Source organism: Ursus americanus, chromosome 11 (genome assembly GCF_024610735.1).
Source record: "Ursus americanus isolate L20-20 chromosome 11, mUrsAme1.1.p, whole genome shotgun sequence".
In the NCBI taxonomy this organism is placed as follows: domain Eukaryota; kingdom Metazoa; phylum Chordata; class Mammalia; order Carnivora; family Ursidae; genus Ursus; species Ursus americanus.
The window spans coordinates 33,938,632-33,963,606 of NC_142137.1; the positions used below are offsets into that span (position 1 = coordinate 33,938,632).

General features: G+C 34.8%; 1 protein-coding gene and 1 pseudogene across 2 annotated transcripts in view; both read right to left on the reverse strand.

Annotated features, from left to right (window-relative positions):
• Positions 1 to 24,975, reverse strand: part of CEP85L (centrosomal protein 85L) — a 161,491-nt gene that overhangs the window by 23,372 nt on the left and 113,144 nt on the right. For both annotated transcript variants that reach the window (XM_045798549.2, XM_087865421.1), the window contains 5 exons: positions 18,407 to 18,586; positions 10,693 to 10,845; positions 8,474 to 8,628; positions 5,074 to 5,191; positions 4,515 to 4,565 (listed from right to left, as the gene is read on the reverse strand). In XM_045798549.2, the coding sequence (XP_045654505.2) occupies positions 4,515 to 4,565; positions 5,074 to 5,191; positions 8,474 to 8,628; positions 10,693 to 10,845; positions 18,407 to 18,586 (657 nt within the window). The remainder of the gene's footprint in view (positions 1 to 4,514; positions 4,566 to 5,073; positions 5,192 to 8,473; positions 8,629 to 10,692; positions 10,846 to 18,406; positions 18,587 to 24,975) is intronic.
• Positions 14,067 to 18,368, reverse strand: LOC148109262 (ATP synthase F(0) complex subunit j, mitochondrial pseudogene; annotated as a pseudogene).

Consider the following 24,975-nt stretch of genomic DNA (forward strand, 5'->3'; position numbering starts at 1 on the left):
TTTGAATGTTCATACAGGTTTGGTGGTATGGCAGATAACACACTCCAGAACATTCTTTCTTGATTCGACTGAGCTGACTCCCTTTCCTGCCTCTGAATTCCCCACCTCAGACACAAAGAACTAACTTTTCAGAAGTTAAATCCACCTTTTATATACACTTTCTAATATTTTAATTAAGCAACAACTATATTGTATATATAACAGGCCTCCGTGTACATTAAAGACTTCTTACAAATACAAATACTGGAGAGAAAGCTTATTTTTAAAGTTACTTTTCCTTTGATAGAAGACTTTTTTTGGCTGCTAGGTTTTTTCAAAAATTAGTATTAATTTCTGATAATATTTTTAGTTTTCCATGCATTATAAAGCAATTTCACAAAGGTAAAACTTTTAAAAATTAAAAAAAAAACTAAGCAGAAAGAATTTCATGTCAGGACACGTCACAAAACTAAGATAACAAAAACAGGAGATAAACGTCACACGATAGTAATGTGAAAACATTTTATCAATTTATTTAGGTTAAAGCAAAGTTAAATTCAACTTAGAAGACATTCTACCGGCTTATGATTTGTTTTCCCACTACTTCTTCTGAGAAAACCTGCTGGATGAAGGCTTTAAGAGAGACTTGCTAAAAACTGGTTAAAATCTTCGGAGGCTATGAAAACATCTTCTCTTGAAGTGTTATAAATAGGACAGACTGTTACAGTTTTGAAATTGGTGGTTTCAAACCAGGCCTTTAAAAGGGAACAGCCTTAATGACCTTTAAAGCATCATTATGTATTTATGACATTATGATCATTCGTTGATAGCTGTCAACTGAGAAAGTCCCTTTAAATGCAAAAGTTCTTTCAATGAGGAAACAATTTCAATATGTTAGGGAAAACAAGTACACCTAATAAACTTTTTTACTCTGCATCTCCTCTGCCAAAAGCTTATAATGGTTACATACAATGATAACAGCTCACTGGAAACAGGATTATGTAACTAAAATATGCTTTCAAGGAATAAATAGGAAGGAAGGCAATGCCCAATGAGGAACTCATTCACATTCTGACTGAAGCCACATTTATGGAAATGATGGGGAATGCTCTATCGCAAAATGTCTTTTTATATTGTATACTGACAGAAGAAAAACCTGTAGGAGAAGCCAGTTTAGCTATACTGGTTTTGTAAATGTAAACAAAGGCATTATTTCTAAAGGATCAATGAATAAACAAGTTATTCATGCTAGTTAACAATATCTTCTTGTCAGGTGAACAAAACAGTAGATAAATCTGTATTTTTATAGCACTGAACTCGGTTTCAAAATCAGTGTATACTCTTACATGAAGTACTACTTTACTACATTCAACAACAAATACAACATAACTAGTAGAAAACTCCCCATACTACATTCAACAACAAATACAACATAACTAGCAGAAAACTCCCCAACTTCCAAAGTTGTAAACCAATAAATCTGCCCCTGACCTAAATCAGGTATATATTTATTTGATTTCTGGTACAAAGGTAGTAAGCCACAGTTGTATTTTAAATATAGCACTTTCACTCTGGAATAATGGGTCATTTTTATCTCCTATAAATTGGACCTAAAATGATTTATTTTTTTCTAATGTCACAAAATTTAAACTGTAAGAATAACCTGCTTATACCCAAGACAATGCAATACTCCAAAAGTCAACCAAATGAACTTGAACAAATCTGGCTTTCTCTATAGTTTGCAGGGACATAAAGAAGCAGTGAAAATTCTAATAATACTACATTTGTTTTGTCTACTAAACCTTCAAAAATTGAACAAATTCCTGGCAGTGTGGAGGAACAAAGAATATGCAAATGGTAATAGCAGTGAATTTTACAATAAATTTAATACTGTACTGATAGCTAAAATGCATACCTCATGTTAGAAAATGGCTGGAAAGCTCTCTGCTATCACACATTATAAGGTATTTTATGTTGTTCTGACTATGCAAAGGAATTTGAAGAAATTAAAAACAGAGCTATAGCATATAAAAAGGACATCATAATCTACAGAAGAGTAAGGCTGGCCATTCCTTATGTAAGCAGATAGGGGAAAAAACTAGACAGGTAAATAATTAGTAATTGAAGGGAACTGTTCTATTATGTATATCGACCTGACAATAAGCCCATTAACTGTAGTACAAAACGAGAATACTTTTTCAACCCAAAGTGTTCTCTTTAGGATTCTCTCTGTGGTTTCCAATGCTAGGGAAATAATCAGTATCCATTTTTTTTTAGAATAGGCAGTATTTTCAGATCTATACAGAGTACACATCTTTCATATTCATTACAACAAACCAAATAAAAAACCTAGCTTTTTTAACTGTAAAGGGCCAAAAAATAAAAAGTTTTAACAAGGAATTATTAAGCAAAAAATTTTCTTACCATTTAAGGCATATTTGTCTCCATCTATAATTTCCTATTCAAATAATATCTTGATAAATATAGCTAACCTGGCCAGTTATCAACATCTGCTATCTGCTCTGTTAGCAAACTAGATGTATGACCCAGAGAGATGGCCAGAATGACTTCGATACCCATTGCTTCAAAACATAAGACAACAGGATTTATGTGTTTAATTTGAAATTATGTGTTTAATTTGAAATTAAATTATGTGTTTAATTTGAAATTAAAATGTTTACTCAAACATTTTAAAATCAAAGAATAAAATAGCATATAAATTACATATTCTTCTACATATTTGCATATGGTCATGACATATTCAGGTGTGACTAAAAGACATGGTTGGTGTGTAAAGAGTAAATTGTATTAAGATGTCACCATAAATAAGAAAAAGGCACATTTCAATTGATACAAATATATCCTGATAATCTATAATGTGAGAGGTAGTATGTGATAGATTAATAAAATCTTACAAGTCTTACCCACCAAAATTTCAGTGCCAAAGGACAATGTTGACTGTCCTTAATTTGGATTGAGATACGTTTTATTGGATGATTTCTCGGAAAATGTTACCAAGTGAAATATAAATTCCTTTTATTATGGTCTATAATAACTCAGATAATGATGGCTAAGGGAACTTAACCATTTTGTGATTCAAATGGCTTTGCAGAACAACTGAAGTTATGTCTATAGGAATACAGATTAAAGAGGATAATCTCCGCGAACCAATACAGCAGGCCCACGGGCTTGTTGAACTGGCCTAGTATTTGATTAAAATGATGAATCACTTAATATGCCCAAAAGACAATCAAAGCAGATTGTCTATAATTCTGACACTTAAACCATTTATCTTTTTTATTTTTTACTTCCATTTTTTAGGAAGTAACAGAATTAGGATATACAAAAATAAGAAAATTAGCAAAATATTCCAATGGCTTTCCATCATACACAAAATAAAATACAAAGACATCTACCCCTATGTAATCTAGCCCCAGGCTGCTTTCCACCATCGCCTTTCACCACTCTACCTCACCATCATGCACTTCAGACTAGCAGCCTTCTTACTGGTACCTTCAGGGCAATGGTGGCTCTCTGCCTGGAATGCCCTTCCCTTGGTTATCTTCATCCAGATCTCTGTTCAAATATTACTTCTCCAGGAAAAACTTCATGACCACTGTATTTAATGAAGCACTGTCTGTCTGTCATTGCTCTCTACCCTACTTTTTAATAGTACACATTCCTTAACATTATATTTTCATTTTGTCCATTTCATCCCACCAGAATGGCTAAAGACTTGCTTTGTTCGAATCCCCAGTGCCAAAACAGTGCCTGGCATACATGTAGGTGCTCAGTAAGTATCTGGCAAATTAATAAAAAAATGAAAATACATTTAATCCACAAATTTTGGTTGTGCATTATGAATCAGACACTCTAAGCTCTAGATACGCATATGATCTACCTTAGTCTCTCCTCTTAAGAAACTAAGCAGGAGGTAAAAACACAAATACAAAACAACATGTTATACTTGGATAATGTACAAAGAATATATAGAATTATTAGGAGGAAGAGAAGTGTTGGCCAGCACAATGGGCTAAAAACAGTCCATTGTCTTTATTTTTTTTTTTTAAGATTTTATTTATTTATTTGACAGAGATAGAGATAGCCAGCGAGAGAGGGAACACAAGCAGGGGGAGTGGGAGAGGAAGAAGCAGGCTCATAGCGGAGGAGCCTGATGTGGGGCTCGATCCTATAATGCCAGGATCACGCCCTGAGCTGAAGGCAGATGCTTAACCGCTGTGCCACCCAGGCGCCCCAGTCCATTGTCTTTAATAAGTAGATCGCTGATAACCTTAACCAAATGTATCCTCAGCAGTAGACTACACCCAGCGAGCAAGGTAAGGAAAAGATTTGATTTACCAAATAGCGTTTTCATTCAAAAAAAGTAAAAGATTACTATTAAAGAATTTACAACTTCAAGTGCTATTAATCTTTTCATATAAATACATATAAGCTTTAGTATCTTTTAAGTTATACAGCCATTAAGAGTAAATCAGCATACAGCTAAATTAAAATAGGCACAAAACATTCCTTACCTGAATCTCTACAATCATTCTTTCAATCTCATCTTGTTGGCTGTCTATTATCTAAAACACAGGAAATATAATAGTGTGAGTCACAATTTTTTCCATTGCTTTTTGAAAGCACTAATATTTCAAGAAAACAAAAACACAGGAAATAATGAATTTATCTTTTAAAAATCAGGGTTTTTTGTTTTTTTACAGAAGTATTCATACCAAGTATCCTTTAAATAGACATATGATTTGGATCACACATACATAAAACTGCAAAAGTCTTCCTCTGGTTCTTGATAAAACTCTATGCAATTTATAAAAATAACTTTGAAACAGACATTGAATAATTTAGGAAGGAAAAGATATCCTTTTGTGTTGCTAAGAAGTAATATAATTTCCTTAGTTTGGCTTTTATGAAAATTTAAATTATTTAAATTTAAATTGTTACTTTCTTTCCAAATAAAAAGTTCAAACTAAGCTATTATTAGCAAAAATATAAAATAGCTATAACTTATATATCTGTACACACATATCCAACATAATATAGATTTCACATTTATTATCAAAGACATGAACTGACCTTACTAGCATTCTCATTTTGTTCTCTCAGGTTATCATTTTCATTCTGAAGCTGTTTTGCATCTAACATGGGAAGGCGAATTCCATCCTCAAGGCATCTTTCTACTTTTTGTTGCAAGCTGTGTATTTTAGGAAGAAAATTAGATAAAGAAAATCCACTCTCTGCTGATTTTGGTAGATGACTTCAACATAAATGAAGTCCCTTCTTAGGATCGACAGTATTTTTTAATCAAGCAATAATCAAGACCTACAGCTTATACATGAATACACTTGAGTCCCTATATTTCATACAAGTAAGAAATACAATGGCATCTGATCATCTTTTCAGAAATGGCAGATCTGAGATCAGAATCAAAAGTTGCTTAGTGTGTGACATCCTTAGGCCTTAATGAAGTTCCCCATGACCCTAATATGAGCTGTGCAATCTAAATCCTGTTGTTTCCTTTTCCCCCAAATGCAGAGTTCCTTGATTAAGATGATTGTGTTAAGGAATCTAAGAATAAGGACACATGTCTTTTACCTTCATTCTGAGCTCAGCAAAAGTTTGTTTATAAGGACAGTTGTTGCTAAAACCAGTAGAATTACATTTCTCCTTTATTAGTAAGAGCAGCAATCTATTTACTACTTGACCTAACAGTTTCTCATGCTATTCATGGCACAGAGTTGCAATGCAGGAGAGGAAACAACAAAAGGAAGCCCTTCTGGTACATTAAGAATAAAAGACTAAAAGGTGTTTGTCTTGAGAAAGAAAGAATAGTCATGTTTTGGTTAAAAGAAACTACACAAGTAACAATACACCAAAATCAAAACAGAAAGACACCTAGGAATAGTTCTACTCCAGCTTATAATCATATTCAAGAGCTGCAAAATACTAAAACAGACTTCTTGTTATTTTCATTGTTTTTCTTCTTTCAAGTATTATGGCTTTCCTGTGCTTTCTCTCTCTTCCAAAAAAGAAAAGAAGAAGAAGAAGAAGAAGAAGAAGAAGAAGAAGAAGAAGAAGAAGAAGAAGAAGAAGAAGAAGAAGAAGAAGGAGAAGAAGAGGAAGAAGAGGAAGAAGAAGAGGAAGAAGAAGAGGAAGAAGAAGAGGAAGAAGAAGAGGAAGAAGAAGAGGAAGAAGAAGAAGAAGAAGAAGAAGAAGAAGAAGAAGAAGAAGAAGAAGAAGAAGAAGAAGAAGAAGAAGAAGAAGAAGAAGAGGAAGAAGAAGAAGGAGGAAAATGCTATATCTAGATTCTGGATAAAGAACTAACAGTCTTATGTGGTACAATAAGGGCTTCCAATATGTTAATAAATAATGGCACCAGAGAAGTTTTTTATGCATTATGAATACAGTGTACTGCTTTGTAATATGTTTTTACTTATCATAAAAGTATTTGCTTTTTCAGTCTAAAAATGAAAAATACAGTATTTCTATTTCAGCCTAAGTTTTTTTCCCCTCAATTCAGTGTCAAGACACTACTTTTATATATTTGTAACATTCCAAGAGAAATAAATTATATTAAAACTATTAAGGTCTTAAAAAAAAATGAACCAGCTATGAGAAGGGAACAATGTACTCTGTCATTAAATAATATCAAACAAGCCTTCTTTCACATACACATTCTCATTTACGTTACGAAGCATGCTCACTTAGAAAAGTAACAAATCTCTTGAATAGCGAAGGTATCCAATATTTCATTACTAGGGTCCCCCATCCACTTATTTTACTTCCATTTTCATTTCTAACGGAAAACTTTAATCTGATTTTTAAATACCAAAAGTCCTTATATATTCATAAAGCAATTAACTTAGAAATATTATATAGGCACAGATAAATGTAATGATATAATTTACAGTCACGTATACATCTGAAGTTCTTCTGGAACCAAGGAATACTTTATCAGATAGCTGAAGAAACTGAAATAACACCCCAGCCTCCACAGTCAAGTGACACCAGAGCCATACAAGTACTGAAGAATTACAGAAGACCTTCTTTGGTCCTTTACGTCTATTTGAAATCAAGAGAAATTTTCTGGGATGCTATCATTTCAGAGAGAATTGAGATAAAGAAATGGAACATGGATTCTGAAATGCACTGTCCTAAGTCTTTCTAATTAACAGTACTAGGCTCAATGTTCTCTAAAAACCTAAATAAAAGAGAAGGCATAATATATTAAATATGCATAACCACACAACAGAGCAAAACAAACATTAAAATTATTTTCAAGGTGTTTCCAATTCTATTCATAAAATGGCACAGCTTGAGTTTGTGATTAAAATGCCCCGTAAAACAGAACAGATACATTACCTCTTCTCATTTCATCTAAGATGAAAGAAAAAGAATATATTGGTTGAGTAGGTGGAGGTGAGGAAGCGGTTTTGAGACTATACAATAAAATATAAGATGTGGAGTTACGGAAAGGAAAATTAAAGACAAGAAAGCAGAAAATAAGGCAAAAATAAAAGTAAAGTTAAAAGTATATGAATTTTTGCAGCTGAGATTAGAAACCCTGAAGACTAAATTGTCCCAGAATCAGAGGTTTTCTGTACTGAAATCTAAGGAAAAAAGTAGACCAGGCATATATAAGACTTTCAAAGTAGTAAAGCAATATTAACATGGAATTATCAGATGGATTTTGATTAGAGTTATGCACAATTGGTAAAAGCATGAAGAGTGTATTTCTTAAATTTAGTTTTGTTGCTTTATTGTCTCATTTTTCTAGATAGTTTTATCTATTAATAGTTGATCATCTATTAAGGTTTAAGTTTTACAAAACAGAGAGTACATGTAGATATATATATATATATATATATATATATAACAGTTCTCTGGGTTTTTCAGGAATCCAGTATTAGTTTTCCAGCTTAAATACATTAGCTAAATATACTAACAAGTGATATTCCTGTCATTCTAACTGTATTAATTAAAAAGAGAAGAGTACCATGAGACACAGTATGTGAGTAAACTTGGAAGGTACTTGGCAAAATGGCCATACCTGTTGCTCTGCAGTAAGGTAAAATGGGAGCCAATTACTTCACTTTAATCTATCACATCAAGGAGTTCAGTTTGAGTATTTGCTCCTCTTTGTTATCTAGAATTTGTACTTATTTTTTGGCAAAGCCATCAGACTGTGTTAATACTTTCAGTTTTCAATTAGTGGGTTGTTTTGTTTGGGGGGTGGGGTACGGTAGATTTTAACTACTTTCATCTAAAACCTGTGGCAAGATATCAAGATATTGCATTAAGATCTGAAATCACAGCCGAGACAACCTGTTTCAATGACATAATAATTAACGGTTCTTAAGAGTACATCTTTAAGATAACAATATAGTAATAATTATAAATTAATGCATTTTAAGTGAAATGCTTTATGAGATGAATAACAAAAGTAAGCATAAAAAATTACTAAAGGTTTTCTTACCTCTGAACTGTAGTTACCAACTCCTTTTCTTTCTTTTTCTGGCATATTAGCTGTGCCTCTTTTTCTTGACACTGTTTTTTGATCTCTTCAAGCTTTTTTTCCATATCTAGGAGAGTCTCTTGCAAATTCTTATTTTTTTCTTCTAGAACCTGAAGCTAAGGAGAAAATTCATAATATATAGAATATTAAATGTGGTCCTACTAAAAACTCTTACAGTGTTCTCAATTATTAATAGGCTTGTCCTTAAAATCACAGCATACTTTAGTGTACTTAAAAATACTTTATTTCCTCCTTTGTGTGTAATGGGAGAATGAGATTACAGAAAAGAATGGGGTCAGAAATTTCTAGAAGATTGGGGCACCTCAGTGGTGCAGTAGGTTAAGCAACTGACTCTTGGTTTCAGTTCAGGTCATAATCTCAGGGTCCTGGGATTGAGCCCCACCTCAGGCTCTCCACTCAGTGTGTAGTTTGCTTAAGATTCTCTTCTCCCTCTGCCCCTCCCCACCATGCTCGCTCTCTCACTCTCTAAAATAAATAAAATCTTAAAAAAAAAAAAAATTTCTAGAAGACAGAGAAAGAAAGGTAAATGATCTCAATTTGGGGGTATTTTTTAATTTTATTTTTAATTGTGGTAAAATATATATAACATAAAATTTACCATCTTTACCACATTTAAATGTACAGTTCCACAGTGTGAAGTACATTCACACTGTTGTTCAACTAATCACCAGAACTCTTTCCATCTCACAAAACAAACTCTATGTTCATTAACAACTCCCCTTCCAGCTCTGCTGTCAGCCTCCAGCAACCACATTTTGACTTTCTGTCTCTATGAATCTGACTACCCTAGGTACTTTGTATGGTATTTATCTTTTTGTGTTTGGCTTATTTCACTTAGCACAATGTATTAGGTTTATCCATGTTGCAAAATTTCATTCTTTTTTACATATGAATTATATGTATATGTGACATTTTATCCATTCACCCATCACTGGAAACTTGGGTTGCCTCCACCTTTTGGCTACTGTGAATAAAGTTATTATGAACATTTGTCATGTACAAACATCTGTTTAAGACTTTGCTTTCAATACTTTTGGGTACATACCCAGAAGGCTAACTGATGTAATTTTTTGAGGAAACATATGGTTTTCCATAGTGGCTATACCACTTTACATTCCCATCAACAGTACACAAGGATTCTAATTTCTCCATATTATCACCAATGCTTTCTGTTTTTTTGATATTAGCCAACCTAATGGGTGTAAAGTGGTATGAACATGTTTTTTAAATCTATATTCTTCTCTGTGCCTGTTCATACAAACTCCTGTGGTACATCTTTAGTTCCTTTCTGACATTATCCTCTCAGTCTTATAATTTATAAATTAATATAGACAGAGAATCCATTCTAGGTCTAGAGTCTGTACAATAATGACACTCCATGGATTAAACCAATGATTCTCAACTGAGAGTGATTTCTTCCCCCAGGAGATACTTGGAAATGTTTATAGACATTTTTGATTTTGGAGAGGAGGAGGGTAGGAGCAGTTCTATTGGCATCTAGTAGGTAGAGGCCAGAAATGCTGTTAAGCATCCTTTAATGCACAGGACAGAATCCCAGAACAAAAAATTATCCACCCTTGAATGTCAATAGTGCTGAGGTTGTGAATTTCATGATGAGAAAAACTGAGAAAAGACTGAAGAATAGGTTTAATAGATTTATAAATAACATTTAAAGAAGATAGGCTTCACCAGAGTTGGTAGAAAGACTCTGGTGAGGTACTGTTAAGAAAGAAAAATGGTCAGAAGAGGTCAGAGGAGTGGAGACCACAGACAAATGTGTAAGAATTTATGGAAAGGTTAAGAAGAAGGAAGAAAACAAATCAAGGACCTGGAAAGATAGTAAAAAAATAAAGTCTTGTTGAGCCTTGGTGGATCACAGAGAATACTGAGTAAAGTCAGAACTGTGATGCACCTACGTGCGTATGGATTGGGGCTGTCAGACTGGTTTAGAAACCACCTTTTTAGAGTAGAATGTTGAGTAAAAAGTTAACACACAGGTTTCTTAGGAAGGTAATCATATATTAATAAGACAAACACCTGCTTAGATAAAGAGTTTCTAATTAAATTTTAAATTATAAAAATTGTGAAATTTCCAAAGGGTCAACTTAAGAAAGTAGATTTCCATGTTATTTAAAGATGAGCATTTTAGTTCATGTTACCTGCAGACTCTGACTCTGCACATCATCTAGAGTGGGAAGATCAGCCAGATACTTTTCCAAGGTCTCGATTCTTCTCTGCTTTTCTTTGTTTTGTTCGGATTCCTTCTGGCATTTCTTTTTCAGGCTACTGATATACCTATCTCTGGTTTTAAGCTAAAGAAAAAGAGGATGAATCTTCAGGGGCTTTGTGGAATTAAAAAAATAATAATAATATAACCAACAGTTCTAGTTTATAGTTAAGGCTACCACCAACTCACATAAGATTCACCTTAACTCATCAATTCTAAGATTCACATTTTTACAAATTTTCGTATCACTGAAGTCAAGAGTTTTCAAATTTGTTTGTCTGCTTCTACAACTGATGGCATCCTATAAACTGCAGTGGGCCAATGAGCAGTAAGATAAGAGTTTTTATTGCCAGCACATGTGCAAACTTGGTCAAAGCTATTCCTATCTCTGTCATTTCAACAATGTGTACATGTTGCTGAGTTTAAATGCTGTTTAAATTACCTTAAAAATGTTACATTATAATTTGGTGTTGAAAACAGTTACTGAGTATCCAGAAAGACAAAGAAACAGAGCCACAAGATATATTTTTAAAATCAGTGAAGCAAATATTCATCTCTGGAAAAAGGACTCCAATTCCTTATTTCTTAAAAGCTATATCCAAATGTTTTATGTGACTTAAGACAGGAAGATACCTACAAGTAATTGAAGCTGTTTTGTTACTGACTTGGTAATAAATTGCTTATCATGTACTCCAGAAACGCAATTAAAGCTGGGAGAACTTACCAAAATTACCAGATACTTGGGAAGAAATAAGGGCACTGGTGAGACCAATCCATACCTCAAGCCAAGACTACTGTTAAGGTATTATGTCATAATTGAACATGCAACATATTTTCTTTCTCAAAATTACATATAGTAGAAGTGTGCTGTACCACTGATGTCACTCTGGGACTGATAGGTTAATTGAACACCTACTATAGAACACATACAGTACATGATTCTAGTAAATCCCAGTTTCCTCAGGCTGAACCTCAGATCTACTATTTTTTTTTCACCTTTCCACTTGAAAAATACTATCTTTAAATTTCATATCATATATTCAAAGTTCTTTAATATTTCAGCTCAATTACAAATAACATACGTACACTAATAGTTACCCAAAAAAGGAAACTCCAGACTCACTCACCTTAACTTACCAAGTCTTCCAAAATTTTGAAACTTACAGGGATCTAAAATATTTTTACAGCCTTTTCCCACATACACCAGGGAAATAAGTGCCAGTAATTAGTAGTAGAGTGGTTTACTCTCCAAAATTTTATTAAAGCTAACACTTTGCACAATCTAGTTTCTTTCACGCTTTATCTAATTTCTTTCAAGTCCAATGTATAACAACTTTTATTAAAAGAACTTCAATTAGAAAAACAAACCACATCTCCTTTTATCTATTCATTCCATCAATAACATGAGGCTAGATTTATTACCTTGGGTAAGGAGCAACAGCTGGTAAAACTGACAAACCCTATTATTCATTGGGGATTTCTCAGGATTAAAGGTCAGTGTGCTGGTGCGACAATTTGTGATCTAACAGAACTCACAGACTGTTGACCCTGATAATGACCTGAAAGACCACATAATACAATTCCATTCCCCCCTTCTCTCTTTTTTCATTGAAGTATAATTAACATACACTGTTATTTTAGTTTCAGGTGTACAATATAATAATTCAACCATTGTCTACATTACTCAGTGCTCACCTACTAAGTGTACTCTTGATCCCCTTTATCTATTTTACCATCCCCCCCCCCACAGCCTCTCTGGTAACCACCAGTTTGTTCTCTGTGTCTCAGAGTCTGTTTTTTGGTTTCTCTCTTTTTTATTTTGTTCATTTGTTTTGTTTCTTAAATTCCACGTATGAGTGAAATCATATGGTATTTGTCTTTCTGACTTATTTCACTTAGCATTATACTCCCCATGTCCATCCGTGCTATTGTAAACAGCAAGATCTCATTCTTTTTTACAGCTGAGTAATATTCAGTGGTGTTTATATACACCACATCTTCTTTATCAGTAAACACCTGGGCTGCTTCCATATCTTGGCTATTATAAATAATGCTGCAATAAACACAGGAGGGCATATATCTTTTTGAATTAGTGTTTTCATTTTCTTTGGGTAAATACCCAAGTAGTGGAATTACTGAATTGTACGGTAATTCTATTTTTAATTTTTTAAGGAGCCTTCATACTGTTTTCCACAGTGGCTGCACCAATTTGCATTCCCACCAACAGTGCACAAGGGTTCCTTTTTCTCCTCACCAACACTTGTTGTTTCTCACATTTTTTATTTTGACTATTCCGATAGGTGTAAGGTGGTATCTCACTGTGGTTTTGATTTGAATTTCACCGATGATTAGTGATATTTAGCATCTTTTCATATGTCTGTTGCAAATTATATACCTAATAAGGAGTTAATACCCAAAATATACAAGGAACTTAAACAACTCAACACCAAAAAACAAATAATATGATAACAAACAAAGCAGAGGATGTGAACAGACATTTCTGAAAAAAACATGTAATTCCTTTTTTGAATATGAGGTCCAGAGATCTTTAGTAACTTAACCACAAGTCACTGAGATAGAGGTGAGATTTAGATATAAATCAACCGACTGAAAAGCCAATGTTCTTTCAATTCTTCCACACTACACATAACCAGATTTCCATAAATTCTCTAGCAACCAGCTGTGCCTGGATCCCAAATTTTTTAAAATTTTTTATTATGTTATGTTAGTCACCATACAGTACATCCTTAGTTTTTGATGTAGTGTTCCATGATTCATTGTTTGCATATAATACCCAGTGCTCCATGCAATACGTGCCCTCCTTAATACCCTTCACCGGCCTATTGCAATCCCCCACCCCCCTCCCCTCTGAAGCCCTCAGTTTGTTTCCCAGAGTCCACAGTCTCTTGTGGTTCATTCCCCCCATTGACAAAGTCTGCTTCTGCCTTACTGAATGACCCTGTAAGTTACAGAAATAACTAACCAGATTATTTTTACTAAAGACTCCCTAATTTAGTTTTAATTTTTTTAAGTGTCTTAAGTGTGACACAGTGATGTCCTCAAAAAGCAGCCAATGGAATAGGTTAGTCATAATGTCTTCTACTATGAAAAGATGTCCTGGTTTTCTTCTTTTTCTTTGGCTGGTCAACTGTCTTTTTTGTTGTCAGGTCAAGCTTGCTGCCTTTGATCACAAACCTCTGCCAACACTCTCCTACTGGATACTCTTCATGCTATTTGTTAACTACAAGTTGATCACATATAATCAATGGGTCTTGGGGGTTTTTCAGCCTTCTTCGCTGATTGTGGTTTGCTTTTTTTTTTTTTTTTTAACTTTCAAGTTTTAATGTTGATTACTAAACTCAACTCCAGTAATTACATCCAGGTAAGTGAGGTATCTCTAATAAATCTTCCCTATTCTATTTATAAAAGGTTAGGTTTTTCCTTTCAAGGAGATATTATTTAGTACTGAGATTATTCCTAGAAGGTAATAGGAGGGCTCTGTTTTCAGAAAAGGTTTATAAATGAATATATTTTTCTTCATTTTAAATACAATTATTAGAACAAAATAGATTACTGAGGAAATGTTTTCCTCCAAGTTTTTTTTAAATAAATTATTATTATTAGAAGCAAAGCATCGGCTGTAGAGTTAAATTGTCTGGAATTTTACTCCTTGCTTTGCAACGGTTTCTACCTACATGCAACTGGACAAATCACTCAACTTTTCTCCAAGCTTCATTCAGCTCATTTTTTAAAATGGGGGTATAATATTTATGCCTTAGGGTTTTTGTGAAGATTAGTTAATATTAAATGAAAAATGTATTCAATGCACCTTAACATGCTCTCTAGCATATACAAGAAAGAACTTATCAAAGAGTAACTTCTATTGTTATTATCACATTAAATGTTTTTCTGTTGTAGCATCAGTCTTGATCAGGAGGATAACAGAGAGGAAATGCAGAAGGAAATAATGCAATCCCAGTCTCATGCTGGTCAATTGATGCATTACCCATAAGTCTATTTACTAGCATCTATACTCGAACTTCAAGAATTCAGATCATCTCCATGGCCTCTGACACAAACTCTACCATCTACACCAACCCTCTCCTTCTTAATTTTTCTGTTCTACACATTTCCCTTCTCAACTGCTTCACTCCACAGAGAGACTATTATTCTTCTTTTCCAAAAGTAATTCCTCCATCTTGGCATCTGTAATCAACCTTTCCCTATTTATCTCACGAATTTGCTCTATCATACACTCCTCTGACATCTTTGATTATCTCTAATTATTCTTTCCAGAGTCCTTTGCTGAGCTTATCTCACTCTCTTTTCTTCCCTCTTGGAAAAATCACTTGAAAGCATTCATTCATTCATTCAATCTGCCAGGCACCACGGCTGGTGCTACCTATGCTATGGTGACACACTGATAGATACATCCCTGCCATCCTGGAGCTTACAGAGAAATATTAAAACATAATGATTATTCAAAATTGTGTTAAGCACTGGAAAAACAAGAACAAAATGCTCTAAATAGATGAAAGGAGGGGTTGGAGGAGAAATATATTTAAGATGAGACTTGACAAAATAAATAGGTGACTGAGTAGTGAGAGGAGACAGTCAAGTGTTTACCAGGCAGAGAGGAAACTCAGTGTCAAGGCTCTGAGGCCAGAAATAAATCATGACCTGCCTGAGCAACTACAACCACTGCGCCATGACACAGGGTACTCCGGGGGGACTCAGAGCCTACGGTTACATCTTTCTGGCCATGGGAAGAATTTGATTCTTATTTTAAAGACAACATCGAGATGGCACTGCTGGGTAATGTAAGTGAAATGACTGGATCTTCCTTTTAAGTTCAGTCTTCCACACTATGAAGAATAGCTGGGAGGCCGTGGAGCAACTGGAACCCTCACACACTGACGGTGTTAAATGATACAAACACTAGGCGAACTCAGGTTTCCTTCTTCCCTTTTCTTTGCATCTCACAGTACACTTATTCACACCACAAAGGAAAGGGAATTTGCACAAGTGTACAGTGATGTGCCACTTTCCAGCTAACAGAGCTTACTGAAATTTACAGCCAGGGTGACATTCCATCTGATGTGTACTCCAGGCAAAGCTGGTTAATAAGCAGCTGCAGGACTTGAAGCTTTCAAAGTTTTACTTCTTTTATCAGCACTCCTGATTTTATAAACGATGAAGCCCAGCAGCCTCGGTCCTACCCAATCTCTTGGTGACTTGGGTACAGTTGGGCTTCATGGGGATCTAAGCATTTTTAATAAGGCTTTGAAGCATCTCAGCATAGGACGACCAGCTCAGGGTGCCCCAACCCACACGGCCAACTCAGAAAGGTCACGAAGCATGCAGAATTCAGGTAGTTTCTTGTAAGTTAACATTTACCCCGTGAAAAGTATGACTCAGAAACTCCACTCTGAGGAATTTATCCAGGAGAAATGAAAAATGTCTAGTACAAGAATGTTCATGGTAGCCTTGTTCATAATTTCAGCAAAATGCAAACAATTCAAATACCCATTAACAAGAGAGTAGATACACTGTGATGTATCTATATAATGGAATGCAACTCAGCAGTAGATATGAATACATTCAACAATATGAATAAATCTCAAACATATTAAGTGAAAGAATACCAACACAAAACAATATATACAGTATGACCTCATTTACATGAAGTCCAAGAAGATTCAAAACTAATCTGTGGTGATAACAAGTGTCTCAGAGAGAGGAAGGAGACTGGGCTAGAAAGAAGCACAAGGGAACTTCTTGGGTGACTGAAGTGTTTGTTTTTTTAAGTGAACTCTATGCCCAACATGGGGCTCAAACTCATGACCCTGAGATCAAGAGTCACATGTTCTACCGAATGAGCCAGCCAGGCACCCCTGGTGATTGAGACACTTTGTGTCTTATTTTAGATAGCAGCTATACTGCTGTATACTATTAACTGAACACCTAAGATCTATACATTTGACTATATATAAATTATGACTCAATTTTTCAAAATATAATAAAAAATACATGGAACTGCAACAATAATGAAAAAAAGTGACTGGAGGTAGATGGAAAGCAGACAAGTAGGGCAAGATTGTATTCAGAGATAACAATGAAGACCTTAGAAAAGATTTGCCGAGATACAATAACTTAGACCAGACTGGTAGTGTTGGACAGATTCTATTACATATTTAGGAGACAGGCTTAATCTGCGTTAGTAAGATTTCCAGCATGAGCAACTGAATATACAGTAATGAACAATGAGGAAATTTTGTTTTAAGAAGAGGGCACTCGGAAGGCAAATTAAGAATATTTTTTGGATGAACAATTTGAAACATTCTTAAGATATCCAAGTAGGAACTATCAAATATGTAGTTAGTATATAAATTGATTTTATTAAGCACTGGATACCAAAAGTAATAAAAGATGAGAAGAATAGATAAAACATAAAAATATATTTTAAAAATTGTATCCACTGAATCATCACAATTTTCTTCTTCTTCTTCTTCTTTTTTAAGTAGGCTCCACACCCAACATGCAGCTCGAGCTCATGACTCTGAGATCAAGAGTTGCATGTTCTAGCGACTGAGCCAGCCAGGCACCCCTGAATCATCACTAATTTCACACAATCTTTTACTTAACAAATCTCAGGTGAGAAAATATTTTAATCCCTCCTACATCTATACAACCAATGAATATTTCCTTAGCTCCCTCCAGATTATGGTATAGTATGAAACCCCCAAAATACAGAAAAGAAACAAGAAACAGGTATTGAAGTTACTTTTTAAATTAGCCAAGATAGAATATACCATACAGCTGAGAAAGAGAAACCACGTAAAATTTTTGTCAGTTTCTGGAAGATCAAAATTTTAATGCACACACACAAACTCACACAAAAATGTCAACTGAGTTCTCTATTAATAGTACCAAACATGTCTGCAGAAATCATGGTGACTTTTTCAAGATCACGTGAATGGAAGGTTCAGTAATAGAATAATAAGCTGGACATATCAAGAGAGAAATCTAAAACCAGTTCTGCAACTAAGCTTAATTAAGGATCTATGCTTCTTTAGTAAATTAGGGCTAGCAGGTAATCTACTTGATCTTTAATGATACTATAATAGAATGAGATGAAGTATGAAAATACTTTAATAAAGGCAAAAAGGTCAAATAAATATACAGATGTATTACATATATATAGATATTTGGCTTTTCACTATTTGTTCTGAATCATGGGCTTCAGCTTAAATAACATGAAGTTATGTGTTTATTAAAAGAAAAACAAAAAAACACCATCTTTATTTCATTTACCAATCCTTCATACCCACCATGACAAAGAAACAGGACCCCAAATGGAAAAGAAGAACACTTACTTGTGTCACATCTCAGTTTAGGCAACCAACTCAAAAAAGGTTTCACTACTCATTAGCAAGATATAATACACTGTGGTATTTTTAATCCCTCAAGGAAATCCCTAGATTTTTGTGGACTGCATAAGGTTTCTCAAAAGTTCCTACAAAACTAATCACTTCAATATAAATGTACAACTTGGTATAGCACACCCCTGAACCACAGTAGATGACAAATAATTAGATGCCGAAGGAATGTTATTGACCTAATTCAACTTTATTAAAAATATCTACCTTTTCCTCCAGTTTCTTCTTCTCTTCACTAAATTGGCTTATTCTTTGTTTGAGAAACTGATTGAGCTGCAAAACCTCTTTCTCAGTAGACGCAAGCTTTTGCTCAAGTTCCTCTTGCTGGGAATGGGACATTGATTGATCGGAAAATGGAGCCTGGAGTGAACTGTTCTCATATTGTGGCTATCAGGAAAGAAAAAAAAAAAAAACAGGTTAAAAGTTTACTTGTCTTGAAAAAATGGAGAGAAATTGGAAATAAGGTATCGTACCAAGAGTATATCTAGGTTTTAACAAGAGACAGAAATTGGCATGAATCCCAGCTCTCCTATTTCCTAGTTATGTGCCATGATTAAATCAAGTTAATTTGCTTACCAATACCAAACCTCGATCTTCTTATCTATAAAACAGAAAAACATAAAGCCTACCTTGCAGTGTTTTTTGGTTTTCTTTTTTGAAGAACAGAGATAAAATAAGTAAAGTCCCTATCACATAAACAGGAGCTTAATAAAAGGCAACATTTTTGGTTAAAAAGTATAATCAGAGATGTAACAGTACATTAAATACAAGTGAAAGTTCTAGGGAAATAAAAACTAGAGAAAAAATTCTTCACAGGTGATCATTTCCAGCTAAAATTAAATTTGGTAAAGTATTAATAGAGTGTTTCCCCTACCTAGAAAGTAAGGTCCATGAAAGCAGGAATTTTTGCCCATCTTAATTGCTCTTAGATCCCTATTTCCTAGAATAATCGCTGGCATAAAATAAGAGCTCAAAAAAATAATTGCTGATTGAACAAATGTATTCTTGTTTCCATGAGTGAGGCTTTGTAAGGACTTCAGATGAGATCTTTCCCCTACCGTTTCCCTTGCAGCATTACAATGAGGAAAAGGCAGACAGAAAATACAAACATTTCCTCAAATAAATTAGAACGTGATAAGTGCCAAAAGAGATACCAATAAAGTAATGTGAAAGTAAAGAAACAGATTATTTTTCCACTTATTCAACAAACATTTACTAAGCATATGGTAGGAATTGTGTACTGGGATTCAAGAGTTAATAAAGCTAAGTCCCTTGGGGTGCCTGGGTGGCACAGTGGTTAAGTGCGTCTACCTTCGGCTCAGGGCGTGATCCCAGCGTTCTGGGATCGAGCCCCACATCAGGCTCCTCCACTATGAGCCTGCTTCTTCCTCTCCCACTCCCCCTGCTTGTGTTCCCTCTCTCGCTGGCTGTCTCTATCTCTGTCAAATAAATAAATAAAATCTTTAAAAAAAAAAATAAAGCTAAGTCCCACCAGTTTAATGAAGTATCACACACACAAAAAGACCATGAAAACTGTCTAAGTGCTAAGATAGTTGTACTGTAGTAGCTATGGGAAGTTTTATACAAGTGAATTTGAACTAGACCTTGAAGAACTCATACTTCACCCAAAGGTGGAGATACAATAAAAAATTACATAAATATCATTTTATCATGTGCTGGGTATTTCAAAGATGACAAACTCTAGCATTGTCCTTTAAAAACTCAAATTCTATCAGAAGCATAAGAGAAATAATATGGTAGCCAAAGAAAAGTCATCTTTTTTTTTTTTAAAGATTGTATTTATTAGAGAGAGAGAGAATGAGTGGGGGGGGGGGCAGAGGGAAAGAGAGAAACAGACTCCCCACTGAGCCGAGAGCCCAATTTGGGAATCGATCCTAGGACCCAGGGATCATGACCTGAGCCGAAGGCAGATGCTTAACCAACCGAGCCAGCCAGGCACCCAAGAAAAGTCATCTTAAGTACAAAGTATGGGGAGGTTGGAAGGTAAATGAAGACAGCACTGGGAGAATGAGGAAAAAAGCTTTACTGGGGAGGTGACTCTTGGGATAGACTTTGAAAATAAGGAGGATTCTAGCAGGAATGGAGAAAGGAAAAAAAGTATTCCAAAAAGAACATTTTAAAAAGGTAGAAATGGAATATATTGAGAGAGTACCCATATCTGTTTATAGTATGGATTACAAGAGGGGGAATGGATAGAAGGAAAAATTTAAAAATCCAAGTAGGACCATACTACAGAATCACAAGGTTCAGAGTTAAATCTTAATTCGCAGGAAATGGGAAACCCGTGATGGTTTTATAACAGCAAAGTAGCATGAATTAATAAGACTGTCAACTCTGTTTTGTCAATCTCTGTATTCCTTGGCATTTAGCCACATGTGTAGATTCTCATTAACTTTTGACTGAAGGGAAAAGAAGAGTAAAGAGGACAAGAGAGTGCTACAGCAATTGGACACAGTGGACAGCAGGAATCAGAAGATATTGAGGATGGATATGAATTCACTTTAAGAAATTATTCTAGGGCCTCCTGGGTGGCTCAGTCAGTTAAGTGTCCAGCTTTTGGTTTCAGCTGGGGTCATGATCTCATGGGTTTTAAGATCAAGCCCCATGTCAGGCTCCACGTTCAGCACAGAGTCTGCTTGAAGATTCTCTCCCTCTGCCACTCCCCCACAGTGGCACACATATGTGCACTCTCTTTCTCTAAAATAAATAAATCTTTAAAAAAAATATTCTAACCTATTTTTTTGAACAAAAAGAGGAGCTGAACAAGAACACAGATAACAGAGTGAAGAATGTAGAATTGAGAGGATTTAGAGAAAACTATTTTTTTAAGAAGTGAATAGACAAGAAATGTTAGATAACTGAGGCTTGAGATTTTGAGTCAAGTAACAGGGAAGATCACATTCTGAGTCAAAGTAAGGAGGTCATATAGGAGAACAGGTTTAAGCAGATGTACTTAATTACAGTTAGAACCTATTGATATTAAGATGTCAGTTGAACACACAAATAGAGATGAATATCAAACAGAGAGGCGGGTCTAGAACTCAGAAAGTTGGGTAGGCTAGGCTAGGAAACTAAAAAAAATAATACAGACTTAGTTTCTAATCTGGCATGTAATGAGCTCAGAAATTGCCACTCTATCTGTTTTACTAACAAGTAAAAAAGATAAACAAACTAAAAAATCAACAACTCTTCTTAGATCTGTCAGAAGTAAGGTCACAGGGTAAACTGCTACTCCTGGAATTGGAGAAACAGGTGAATAGAGAAAGTCACACTTACCAGAACAGAATCTTCCTTGCAACCAATGCTGAAGTAGGAAAAAAGAGCTGAAATTGATGAACTACTGGAAGCTCAGAGTGGACAAGTCTGAAAGTCAAAAACTCCAGGGAGACCCAGTCATAGGGGACACCTGACTTGCCTGAGTTTACCTCCATGAGCTCTATCAGGTCCTCACAGTGAACATCAGGGGGAAATCTCCTCATGTTTCCAGTAGGAAGAGGAGAAAAGGAACCATTTTGAAATACACCAGAACACTATGTTCTTCTTAACAAGACCTGCCTTTAGGAGAAACTATTTAACTAGAGACTAACCTACCCAGATGGTTACCTAGAAGGGAGCTAACCTACCTAGAAGAAAACACTCAATTTCAGTTGCCTTGAACCATCCTGCACCACTGAAGAGTGGGAAAGAAAAGAATAGAAGCACTACTGAAGTTCACGTCCAGGAGCCTAGGCTCACTAAAAGACTAAGACCTAATCACAGGACTACGGAGGACTTCTTCCTCTACACCTTACCATTATATTACCAAAGGCCTATCTACCACATTTCATTTTACCTAGTACATCAGGTCTAACTTTCAACAGAAAACTACAAGACATACTAAAAGGCAAAATCACAGTCTGCAGAGATTGAACTAGCCTGAGAACCAGAGTCAGATATGATAGGAATGCTGGAATTACCAGACCAGAGATTTTTTTAAAACTATGATTAATATATAGGGCATTAATGCTAAGATAAACAACAGGCAAGAACAGATGGATAATATAAGCACAGAGATGGGTATTCTGAGAGAGAATAAAAAAATTTTAGACATCAAAAATACTGTAACAGAAATAAAGAATGTCTTTGACAGGCCCTGGGTGGTTGTCACTTGAGCATTTGACTCTTGGTTTTGGTTCAGGTCAGGATCTCATGAGTCATGAGAATGAGCCCCGTGTTGGGCTCTGCATTCAACAGAGTCTGCTTGAGGATTCTCTCCCTCTGCCCCTGCCCCTCCCCCCACTCACACACGCTCTCACTCTCTCAAATAAATCAATCAAAAAGAAAAAAAAAAGAACGAATGTCTTTGAACACAGATGAGGAAACAATCTCTGAGCTTGAGGATATGACAAGAAACTTCTTTAAAACTGAAGAACGAAGAAAGAAAAGACTGTAAAAAATAAAACAGAATATCCAAGAACTGTGAGATAACTACAAAGGGTATAACACTACAAGAAGAAATGAAAGCAGTACTTGAAACAATAATGACCGAGAATTTCCCCAAACTGTCAGATACCACACCTCAGATCTAGATATGATTTCACTCATATGTGGAACTTAGGAAACAAAATAGATGAACATGTGGAAAGATTAAAAAAAAGAGAAGAGAGAGAGAGAGAAAGAGAAGGAGAGAAGAGGAGGCAAGCCATAAGAGACCCTTAAGAACAGAGAACAAACTGAGGGTTAATGGAGGGAGGTAGGTGGCAGATGCAATAAATGGGTGATATGTATTAAGGAGAGCACTTGTTAAGATGAACACTGGGTGTTATATGTAAGTGATGAATCACAAAATTCTACTCCTGAAACCAATATTACACTATTATGTTTAACTAACCATAAAATTTTGAAGAAAAAGTAAGTGGAGTAGCTATATTAATTTCAGAAAAAGCAGACTTTAGAGCAAGTAAAGTTATCAGGAATAAAAATGAGCATTACATAAAAGGGTCAATACTCCAAGAAGACTTAACAATCCTTAATATGTATGTGCCTAACAAGACAGCAGCAAAATATGTGAGGTAAAAACTGAGAGAACTGCAAGGGGAAACAGATGAGTCCACTATAATAGCTGGACACTTTAACAACCCTCTATCAGAAATGAACAGATCCAGCAAGCAGAAAATTAGTAAGCACAAAGTTGAACTCAACAACATCCTCAATTGACTGGATGTAACTGACATGTACAGACTACTTCAGATTACACATTCTTCTCAAGCTCACATAGAACATTCACCAAAACAGACCACATTTTGGGTGCTAAAACATGCTTTAACAAATTTGAAAGAAGAGATATTGTACAATGTATGCTCTCTCAAACCATAATGGAATTAAACTAGAAATCAACAGAAAGGTAGCTATAAAATCCAGAAATGCTTGGAGATTAAACAACACATTTCTAAATAATATATGGGTCAAAGAAGAAATCTCAAAAGAAATTTAAAAATATTTTGTACTAAATGGAAATGAAAATATGGATTATCTAAAATTTGTGGGATGCAGTGAAAGCAGTGCTGAGAGGGAAATTTATACCATCAAGTACACGTATTAGAAAAGAAGAAAGATTTAAAATCAATTATCTAAGCTTCTACCTTAGGAAACTAGACACAGAAAAACAAATTAAACCCAAAGTAGGTAGAAGGAAAGATTAAAAGAGCAGAAATCAATGAAACTGAAAACAGAAAATCAATAGAGAAAATAAAAAAACCAGAAGTTCATTCTGGAAAAGATCTATAAAATCAATAACCTTCTAGTCAGGCTAACTAAGAAAAAAGAGAGAAGACACAAATTTACTAATATCAGAAGTTAAACGGGAGTATCACTACAGATCCTATGGACATTAAAAATATAATAAAGGAATAGTATGAACAACTTTATGCCCACACATTTGATGACCTAGATGAAATGGACTAATTTCTTAAAAAAAACAATCTGCCAAAACTCATGCAAGAAGAAATAGATAATCTGAATAGGCCTATATTTATTAAAGAAATTGAATAAATAATTAATAGCCTTCCAAAACAGAAAGCACTAGCCTTAGAAGGGTTTACTGGTGAATTCTACCAAATATTTAAGGAGGAAATTATATTGACTTTCTACAATCTCTTCTAGACAGAGAAGCAGAGGGAATAATTCCTAACTCATTCTACAATTACCCTAATACCAAATGAGACAAAGACATTACAAGAAAAGAAAATTACAGGGGTGCCTGGCTGGCTCATTTGGAAGAGCATGTGACTCTTGATCTCAGGGTTGTGAGTTCAAGCCCCATGTTGAGTGTAGAGATTACTAAAAGATTTTTTTTTTAATTAAAAAAAAAAGGAAACCACAGTCTATTTTACATAAGCAGATTCTCAAAACAAAAAAATGGCAAGTTGAGTCTAAGAATGTATAAAAAGAATTATTCACCATAACCAACTGAAATTTATCCCAGCAATTCAGGCTGGTTCAACATTCAAAAACCAATTAATATAATCCATCACATCAACAGGCTACCGAGGAAAAATCATATGATCACATCAGTAAATGCAGAAAAGAAATTTGACAAAATTCAACAGTTATTCATGATAAAAACTCTGAGCAAACTTGGAAAAACTTAGAAGCAAACTTACTAAACTTGATAAAGAACATCTACAAAAATCCTGCAGCCAACAGCAGAATCAATGGTAAAAAACTTGAAGCATTCCTGCTAATATTGGGAACAAGGCAAGGATGTTCTTCCCACC